Source organism: Tubulanus polymorphus, chromosome 4 (assembly GCF_964204645.1).
Source record: "Tubulanus polymorphus chromosome 4, tnTubPoly1.2, whole genome shotgun sequence".
Taxonomy (NCBI): domain Eukaryota; kingdom Metazoa; phylum Nemertea; class Palaeonemertea; order Tubulaniformes; family Tubulanidae; genus Tubulanus; species Tubulanus polymorphus.
Window position 1 is genome coordinate 21,356,331 of NC_134028.1, and position 11,057 is coordinate 21,367,387.

The 11,057-nt window shown below is 38.9% G+C and overlaps 2 protein-coding genes across 2 annotated transcripts; one reads left to right on the top strand and one right to left on the bottom strand.

Annotated features, from left to right (window-relative positions):
• The first annotated feature begins 4,992 nt into the window (after positions 1-4,992).
• Positions 4,993-6,066, top strand: LOC141904424 (uncharacterized). Its single transcript, XM_074793011.1, has one exon. The coding sequence runs from the start codon at positions 4,993-4,995 to the stop codon at positions 6,064-6,066; it is 1,074 nt and encodes a 357-aa protein (XP_074649112.1).
• A 3,751-nt stretch (positions 6,067-9,817) lies between these two features.
• LOC141904425 (somatostatin receptor type 2-like) lies at positions 9,818-10,843 on the bottom strand. Its single transcript, XM_074793012.1, has one exon. It carries the CDS (start codon positions 10,841-10,843, stop codon positions 9,818-9,820), a length of 1,026 nt encoding a protein of 341 aa, XP_074649113.1.
• Between the last annotated feature and the right edge of the window lie 214 nt (positions 10,844-11,057).

Consider the following 11,057-nt stretch of genomic DNA (forward strand, 5'->3'; position numbering starts at 1 on the left):
ACTATATCTGAAAGCGGATAAATGTTCACATTCGGAAGTGATTCCCTCACAAACGATCGAGAAACAGTTGTTACCATCGATCCAGAGTCAACCAAAGCTCTACAAGGTACTTCATTTACTGCAATTTCAATCTCATTGGGAGCTCCAACTAATTGGGAAAGGTTGAGGCCTATATTCCCGGCCGAACGTCGCCTCCCTTTGGTATCGACCGGTTGTCGTTTCCCTCCTTAGGACAATTTCGTCTCAAGTGCCCTTTCTCCTTACAACCATAGCATCTCCTCTCTCCCAACGGTACAAATGTTGGACGGTCTCTTGGCCCACTCTGCCAACGACTGCCCCGCCAATTCCTATACTCGAGTTTCTCTTCCTTCAAGGAAGCTATCTCCTTCTCCATTTTGTTGAGATGTTCCAATACTTGCTGCATTTGTTGCGCCAAAGATGCAGTGCCGACTTCGGTTTGGCTGACCCGAGCCTGTTGATTATAAGACCTCCGGGGAGAATTTTTCTTTCTCCCGTTTTCGATTTCACATTCACTATCTGCCTTTCTGGCTTCAATGACTAATTTTCTAAAAGAGTAACCAGGTTCCTTGTAGTGTCGGATAGCCATTTTCAAGGGAACAGATCTCAATCCCCGCCAGAACTGAACCTTGAGAGTCTCATCGTTTATATAAACTGACCCGTGTCCAGCTGCTTTAACTTTACTGGCTATTTCCTCGACCCGAGCCGACCAATCAGCAACAGATTCCATTTCCTCCTGTTTCGCGGAATGGAATTTGACCATGATCTCCTCTGCAGACAAAACCTCTCCGTAGACCAATTCCATCTTATCCACCACCTGTTGCGTAGTAGGCTCATTATCCCCATCATACAGATTGGTAAGTATCCTGAGCGCAGAACCTCTCAACGACCCGCGAATTAACCGCATACACATTGCTTCATTCAATGATTCATCACGGATGAGTCCTTTGACTTCCTGACGCCACTGTATATATGATACTTCCCCTTTATGTTCAGATCCACTAAAAACGCATAGACGAGGTGACTGTACGGAAACATTCACCTGAGGGGCGTCCCTAACGTCTACGTTTTGCTGAACCAGAGGTGCAGGTTGATTAATAAAAGAAGCACCCAAGTCCTCGATTTTAGGGGGATAGAGACTAGGCTTTTCCTCCCAACACCCGGCGGCGGATACTAATTTGTCCACCAACCTACTTTGTGTGGTTCTGGGAAGACTAGAAAAAGTTTTCACCATCGCGTCTAAATCGCTTTCAGCCTTAACAGCATCATGCAATATCTTATTTTGAGACATGTCAACGCCCCGTACTGACAATTTAATTACCTTACTGCCAACAGTTACGGAATGAAAGTGAGCCTCATGACTACGTCGAGCACTCTCAACTAATTCAAAGATAATATAAACACCCTCAGGAGTTGAATATGTAGCCACAATAACACCACAGGTTTTGAAATACTCTTTGCAAAATTCCACAGGGTCAGCGAGAGATCCAATTCCACCCACAAAAACGGACCTTTCGTGCAGTGACATCCCTGGTTAATATTTTGATCCCACTATTAATGCGTATCCCAAGGTTCGGTATGACCCTGACTACAACCAAAGCACAAATTAAATATCAATGACATGCAAATATGCAATACAGAAGCTTTTAGACATGCGACATACAAAACAACACATTTAGTTATCAAACCAACTAATAATAGATGCCTCAAACAATATGCAATCAAATGATGTAAGCACCAATCTATGGCACACAAACAAAAAAAAAAAAAAAAAAATGAAAAATATTTAAATAATAGCAATAATTGTAGAATAAAATAATAATGAAAGCTTGGCAGCGCCAAAGATTATACAAACTGAATGGAGACCTAATACAAAATAAACACAAAAAAAATGAAAAGAAAATGTCCAAGACCGAACAATCTGCAGCAGTCTTAACACCAACTAAACATAAATGTATCTCAATCTGAGCAAAGTAACATAAACACCAACATAAACACAGGACAACACATGCGCACACAACACAGCTATAGCAAGTTAACACAAGAATCTGCTCTACTCTCCAGCCACCTAGCGACGTATATTTTCGTACTCACTATTTGCTGAAGACAAACATCGAATTCGAATTTACACCGGTTTTTTTTTGTAGCAGTCGTCCAAATCAACCACTTAATAACAACCAGACGTCCGGTCGACCGATTAACGGCGGCAGGCGGTTATACGTTTCCTTCACGGTAACTTCGCCTTCCGTGTACCGAGCAATTTCCAATGATATCCGGGCGGTGCCTCCAAATGTGACAGAGCTTTTCCTCACGAACCCAGGTTACGGAGCTTTTTCTTACAATTGCTCTTAACCTGCCCTGTCGGATCTATTATAAATCGCTCGAGCCCCTGACGGCGGATCTGCATGCAGGACAAAAGAGGTTCGCACGAAGCGACGGTTGTCTCCTCAGTGATTCCTCTCCGACGAGGCGCGGAAATACGATCCTTACAGCTTCCTCCGTCCGACGACGCCGACTCTAAATAAACATAACATAAGATCGAAATTAAATACGATCGAGTTTATTTACATACAGCAGGCAGAAATCAAACCATGTCGTTTGATTTCCTATACCAGAGTGGAGACTATACAACACACTATAAAGAGGGCACACTAAGTGGAGGCGCCACTATACAGTGCTATTAAAGAGTCCTCATACATCACCCGAATCACTCTCTCACATATACATTAACTATGAATATCAATATGCGAAAAACGTTTCATTTGAAACGAAAAATATTTAAAAATATTCGATCAACCACTCCCGGGGACCGGCTTCTCGCTGTGACGTCAGTGGGCCACTCTTAGTGTGAGACACCGATGGTCCGGTGATTCGAGTTGGCTCCAAATACGGGGCTACAGCCCCTAAATCCACCAAAAACGCCTCAAATTCCATTTTTGAGTGTACAAAAATCCCCCAAAAAGAGTTAGCCATGGCCCCTTCAAATTGGTGGTCACTAAGAATTGCGCCTAGTCAAGGGTTTAAACTTCGCGTTCGATCGAGGGTTTTCGATGAAGAATGAAAGATGTATGTATATTACGAATGCCGATGACCAAAGAGTTTGAAAAAAATTCCGACACACGCGGAATCTGTTTAGTGTACTATGATTTCAACGAATGAATTGGAAACATGGACATGAATTAAAAATACTAAAGATAACATAAATTTATTGAATGAATTATTCATTAAATATTGTATCACTCTCAGCTCCTGGCCCTAGTCCAGCTGATTTCGTTTATCACGACGTTTTTTGCGACGGGTGCAAACGCAACATGCAACGTTCCGGTGCTCCGCTAATTCCCTGTCTAAAGAAATGTTACTTGATATTTCCATGGATCTCTTATCTTTACAAATGTAAGAGCTGTTGTGTTTTGCTGAAGACTTATGTATGTGGTTCCTGTACTTTTGTCAATAACAGTTTTAAAACTGGCCATGATAATTGATAAGAATGATCTTAAATTGGATTCTCCGATTATGAAAGTTATTCAGATTCAGCCATTGGCCCTTTTCATGAAAGATGTCAGAAAAGAAAGATAGCCAAAAAGCCCTCAGAATACACAAGTACCTAAATTGAACAAATTTTCAGGGGAGGACCCCAGACTATGGCTTCAGAAAGACAGTGCCGCATACTGCCCTGACGGTTAGCGAAAACTGGCCAGTCTCGACTCTCAACGGCTGGTCTAGTGGACTCACCAGTCTGCCCCGGTAGCTCGATAGGGATGGAATTTAGTTGGGGATTTCACACCTTGAGAGAAAGCACGGGAGTTCTTAATCTGGATACCAGGGCGATGTACGGGTTCCCGGGTTGTTTGGGATTCAAGAACTCAGGCAGGGGTGTCAAACAACGGAGGAGGGGTACAAGGGAGCCGGGATTTCCGGCTGCGGATTTAGAATTTTGATTTCTGATGCAGAAAAGCCGGCGGTTACGGCGGGCGGTGAACAGTAGTTATTTTTTCTGCAGGCAGTGAGTAACCGGAACCCCGGCTCCTGAACACCAGGCCGTTTTCAGACCAAAGGAAGACAAGAAATAGCATAATATTATGAACTTGAACAGTTTGATATCTTTTTAGTTTTGTGACTTGAAAAACCTTTCGTCGCCCGCGGGAGAGGAACGGCCGGCGCGCCTAGTCCAGGGTGTTCACAGTATGGCCTAATCGTTGTGTCCGGTCCAGGTGTCCATTATCCAAAAGAAATCTATTTCTGGTTTGAATAAAATGTTGACTATGTTGGTTTTCATATAATTGACGATGACTGTACGCGTCACCATGTTAAACGATTTATATGCAGTAAATATTGAAAAAACATACACTGCGGTGGCGCTAGCGGACGGACACCCGTACTGTAAATAAGTCGTACCTCGTATGTAATATGTCGTATCTCGTATGTTGCATCTCATATCTCGTATGTTATATCTCATATCTCGTATGTCGTCTGAGGTCTTCCATACATGATGGTCTATTTCAATAAACTTAAACTCAAACATTTATAACTTAAACATAATCCCACAGACCAAGACCCTACATCCAAATTACTAATAACAAAATCCAACATCGGACAAAATACCATTTAAGTATTTCAAGATTTAGGATAATTAATGTATGTATAATAAAATATTGCTGTTCAAGTTCTATGTTGCAAGCTGCAAAATTCTCAAAGAATTTCACGTTAGATTCTAATATCTATTCCTTTTCTTAAATTCACGTTTATGCTGCGCCATCTGGTGCCAGGTTATTCAACATCATTCAACAACATTTTCCTGATACAAACTGAATTATATCAAACAGTCAGAAAACCGTTAATATTGATTGCACGAGAAACATATAATTTTTGCATTGAAGATTAATCCATTATACGGCATTCTAAAATGCAGTTAAGTATCAGGTTTCAAATATGTAAGGAACCATTGATTTGCCGATCAATCTCTCATCTTTGACGATGGAAATTTCTAACGCAGTCAATGCGACGTCGATTGAAACTCGTTCGATGTGCAACAATAAACTAAAGCTCTCGAATCGTTTCCTACTGAGAGTAACGTTTCTGCCCGCTGTGATAGTCGCCGGTATTTTCTTTAACGGCTTGAGTTATGAAATTCTAAAACGCCAATCGTCGCAGCACCGGTCGATTTTTCTCCTCCGAGCTCTAGCCGTCGCCGACGTATCTTTTCTCGTTGTAAAATTCTTTCGCGAGTTTTTACGTCCCGTTCTCGACGCTGTAGTTTATGGTTTAGCGTTCCAACGCCTCGCCGGTTTGATTAGAAATACTAGATTTGCCGGGTTCTTTGGAATCTATTTAGCGATGTTTTTCTTTAACAGGTCGACGAAATTGACCAGAAACTGGATAACGGTACTGATAGCGATGGAACGGGTTATAAGTCTCGGTTTCCCGTTGTTCGCCCAGGCTCACATAACCAAAAGACGCTTATATATATGTATTTGCGTACAGTATGTCTTATTTGCTTGTTTCGGTATCAGTTTTATGTTAGATATTGGCGATTCCACATATTGGTTCGATGTCTGTACGGGAATTCACGTTCCGTTTATTACCCGCCGAAAACTATCCCCGATTGAAACGCGTGTACGTTTCTACGTGGAATCGATATTGACCTCAGTTTTCACGAATCTTCTTCCGATTTTATGTCTCGTGATTCTCAATACAATTTTGATTATAGTGCTTAAAAGAATCGGCAAAAATAGGGAGCATCTCACGCGAGAATCGAAATACAGAAACATCGACCAAAAAGCGACTAAAATGGCAATAGCAGTGATCGTTTTATTCATTGTTTTAGAATCCGCCACTTCGCTTGGAACTTATATTAAAATTCTACGTACATTATTCGGTCTACCAAAGCTAAGTTCGAGTATTCGTCAAGTTGTTTCAAGCATCACTAACGTAGGATCAGATATTCTAACTCCTCTGGATTCAAGCGTTAACTATTTTGTGTATTGTTTGACCAATGATAGATTCAGAAATGAGGCGAAGAAAATATTCAAACGGAAAGTGGAAAAGTGAAAAATGTCTCGTAGGATGAACAAGAGTTATGATAGAATAAGCTATAAGCTATAACATTCCTTTTTAAACAATATTCATATTACCAATTTCAACCTATTTTTGTAGCCTTACTTTTCATCGTAAAACGACACTGAGAGGCAGTGTAGTGCGGTCCCTGAATGTACATGTATTTTATTATCATTTATTGATTGGCACGTCAACACAAGGTGGCATCTATGAATTATCTCTCCTTTTTTGTGGGGGATGGTGATCGAATTTACAGACTGTTTTGTTTAAATCGAACATAGTTGGAAGTATGCAGCGAAATATTCCAGGCTAATGTAACATAATATAAGTCCGAAAAGTTTACTTCAAGCTTATAATCTATTGATGCGACGTTGCGGTGACCAGCGAAGTACGGTACTTCATAAGCGCCGAATCTAGTATGAACGCGGCTATAGATGGAAATTGATGATGGTGTAATTTTCCGATGATTACGATAATTTTGGCATCAGTGAATAATAATGACTTCCTAATGTGATACTTTGTTTAATGAACTATGAAGTTAGCAACTATCTATACACTAGAATTGCCCACCGTTTAATTTCCGGCCAATAAAAGACTTCATAGTCTCCAAGATGCATTGGTTAAAAAGGGATCTAGAGCATTATTCAACCTCATAAAAATTCCTGGCTTTAGAAATTTAGGCATCATCCAACAACTGCAACTTTTCAACAGTCTCATCAAGCCTATTATTACATATGGTAGCGAGGTTTGGGAGTCACACCTTTGATTAAAAATCTAAATAAAGGAGATGATCGTACTATAAAAGACAATATAGGAGATATCTTCAAACTTTGCTCAATGCAAAAAATAGTTAATTGTTTCCTTCGTCATATCCTTGGTCTCCATAACAAATCACCTATTCTACCTCTCCTTGGAGATCTTGGACAATTTCCCATACTCATTGAAATAATTTTATCTTCTGTGAAATATTGGTTAAATTGCATGAAAAATAATCAAAACTCCCTGCTCTATCTTTGTTTGTTAGATATGCATGATTCCTCGTCCCGAGAGACTCTCGTTTTAATTTTGTTTCTTGTATAACAAAAATTCTATTAGACTGTAATCTTAACCATATATGGGAAAATTTAGGGCACAATCCAAATATAACCAGATCAACTAGGATTGTATGTAAATATATGCAGGAGAGTTTTCTTATTTTTTGGAATTCAGAGATCAATGATCCAACTCACAGCCGGTATAACTTTGATAGAACTATGAAATCTAAATTTGAGCTAGAACCATATTTATTATTCTTAAAAGACCACTTTCTAAAATCAGCAATAGCAAAACTTCGAATGTCATGTCATATATTAGTTAATTGAAAAAGGAAGGAGACTCGGCATCGCTCAACCAAATCGTATTTGCCCTCACTGTAACGCTGTCGGCGACGAATCCCACTTTCTTTTTTATTGTAAACTGCAGGATAACTTAAGAACTAAATATGATATTGTAAATCTAAACCTAGACACTTTTCTTTCGGACTTTACTAATCCCAATAAACCAATCTTCTTAAATATCGCGAAATTTATATATTATGGGCTTGTAAATATCACTTAAATAATATTGTATGTGTATGTTAGACATTGTATCCTTCTCTCTCTCCTTTTATTATTTTTCCTTTATTGTACATCATTTTTGTTCTTTGTCTGTTTGATGTTATTGTTGTTTTTCTTCATTCACAATCTTATACTTTGGATTTATGATGAATGAATTGAAATTGAAATTTACAATACACAAATTCGAATCGAATCCAAGTTATAATGTCAGTGGTAAAAATACCAGGGGAAAGGCCAAACATGGATAAGAGGGCTTTTTTAGCTTTTTTTTAATCTCCGCGCGCTGTTTGTTACAATGTATTCTGCAGGTAACAGATTCGTATCAATTTCAGGGTAATCAACCTATACATTTTGTCATGGATTTTGTTTGGTAGAATAATTTAACATTGAAAATTCGGATACATAGTATCTATTGTGTATTCATTCATCACATTCTGGTTTATGAAACATAACCTCCTCTGTATGGAAGTCTCTGCAGTTGGGATCAATTTTATATGATACGTTGAATGAACTTTTGCACTTCTTTGTGTGAAGGATTGGCAGAAATCCATGAAAGTTTGCCGTGAAATATGGCGGCCTTTCAGTTCCAATTAATGATCAAAATTTTGATTTGTGTTTTTGAAATCATTCACACGTTGCAAACGATCAATGATCGTGGTGGTCAATGAGTACATGTCTTTTTATCTTCATTATATCAATTATATGAATACACAATTCATAATGATTTTTGCACTTTTACGATTTTGGCACATTTTATCCCCAGCAAACAAATGGATGTGCACGTAGAGAATTGGCGTCTGAATTCATTGACCGATTGACGGTTCGATTGAGCCAGCGTATACACTTCTACGATTGAACCAAATCATTCACTTGGAAAAAATGATAATCATAATAACAACAATAATAATAATGATAATAATAATAATAACAATAACAATAACAATAACAATAACAATAACAATAATAATAATAATAATAATAATAATAATAATAATATTAATAATAATAATTTATTCATTCATTCATAAAGCGCATTTCTATTAAACGTAATAATAACTGCACTTTACATTTTAAGGAGATAAGAGGGCCAAGCAAATAGAACATTATTGTACAATTTCCTAAAATTTTTAGGAAATTGTACAATAATTTAGGTTTTTAGACGTGACTTAAAAAATGAGACGGTTGGACTTTCTCGAATTCCCTTTGGTTGTAGATTCCATGAAATTAGTGCCATGAAAGTAAAAGCATTACGTCCAGCAACACGACAGTAATTAGGTTTAACTAAAATTGTAGGAACATTGCTAGATCTAAGTGGTCGACTAGGAACATACTGAGTAAAAGGGCTTTGCAAATACACTGGAGCATTTCCATTAAGACATTAAAAAACAAGTAGTAAAACTTGAAAAATTGCCTCCTTCCGAGATGGGAAGCCAGTGTAGATCACGTAAAACAGGAGTAATACGATCATATTTTCTAATTCAAGTTATTTAACGTGCTTCATTGTTTTGGACAAGTTGCAGTTTTTTAATCTGGGATACAGATGTACCAGTCAGCTAAGAGTTTGAGTAGTCTCACCTGAAAACAACTAATGAATTAACAGCAGTTTTACAAGATTGGTCGTCCAAAAGGTGACGGATTTTTTTCCTCACGTTTCATCGGGCCAATGTTCAATAAATACCAAGCTAGATCTTTTGAAAGTTGAAATGTGTCTTATTTGACGTTTCAAATCGATCTTATGGCTTTGTTTTGTCAAATGATATCTCCCACGGTGGAGGGAGAGATTACAGATAAAAGGTACAGACTCATCAGTGCTCGCCTCTCTCATGTCACCTGTACCAGGGGCGGATCGAGCATTTTGAAGGGTAGGCATACGAAAGCAACAGGATTGCAAAGCATTTTCTGCTCGGAAAAAAATAGGGGGGCGCACGCCTGGGTCCAACACTGTGCGCAATATCTATAATCGTGATCCTAATACACGACCGCGTTTATTTTACTGTGACTAGTTATGAGGGTATTGGACTATTACGGAATATGAGATATACACCGTGACTTGAAGGCGCTTTACGGTCAATATCACCCACTGTGACGTTACGTGTAGACCCTGTATAGCGCCATCTTTGCTTCGCACACTAATGTACATCGAGTCTAGTTCATCTTTGTGAGTATGTTGATCGACATTTGAACAGAATATTTTTTAACGATTTACGGAAGGAAGGACTAGCTAGAACAAAAATAATGAAATTACTAACCGAATCGATTCTATTGAGTAGATCTACCACGGGATCTGTAATTCCTTCAACTGGATATTTAATCTTTTTAAAACGCTTCAAACTGATCAGAATGTTGTTTATACCACCGGGCAATTCAAACAATGCATGTAGACCTATGATACATAATGTCATTTTCATCGCTTGCGTCGAATTTTTGTCGCTAGTACTTGCAGCCACTTTCTTTTGACGCCTGCGTATTTGCATTGTTAATATCAGCGTTGCAACGGTGAACGCTGCGAGAAACGTTAACGGTGCCAACGAACTTAATGTAGAACCATAATACCGACCGAAAGATACATTAACCCTTCCAAAAATTACTCTATAACCGGGTTTCCTGTACGGACACGTTCGTTTCGTCCATTTAAGTCCGAGGAAGAAGTATCTATACATTTGACTACAAATTGAAAGTAACGTCAGCCCAATCACTACGACAAGACATCGCCTACGTGTGAACCATTTAAGGGCTTTAAAAGGAAACGCAACATGAACGAGTCTGTCTAAACTCATTAGAACTATCGTCCAATTCCGATTCTGTAGAGCTATGCCCTTGGCGGTTACTGTACTAATCAGCATCAGTGGTTGCATCGCAGCCGACATCCTGAATACATCGTATCCGAGTTGTATCATCGTTATCAGGTATCTTAGACCCCTATAGTTCAGATCGGTGACCAAAAATACACTATCGGCGACGCTGAGATACTTCAACAGAAACAAAGCTGAATTAAAACTTTGTGCTGACATGTGGTTCAAAACGACGACTGATAAAACATTAAGAATGATTCCTATCACTGATGCAGGAATTCCTAAATAGACGTGCAGTGGAAATAAAGCGTATTGTGTTTTTGGTTTTATAGAACACAAAGAAATTCTCGAGGAGAACTGCGGCGTCGTCACATTTCCATCCATTCCTCTCTAGTGTTTGTGTACTATCATCCAATCTAATAGTCAGTGTTGAAGTGAGCGGAGTTTTCTTCGCGACAATACACTACAATAACTGATGAAACTATTCACAAAGCTTCAATTTAGATTAACAAAGCTTTCATTGCATGTGCAAATTTCAATGCGCGATGCTCGTTAAACAAATTTCATTCTCATTGTACCGACGGAATCCTCGGCGCGA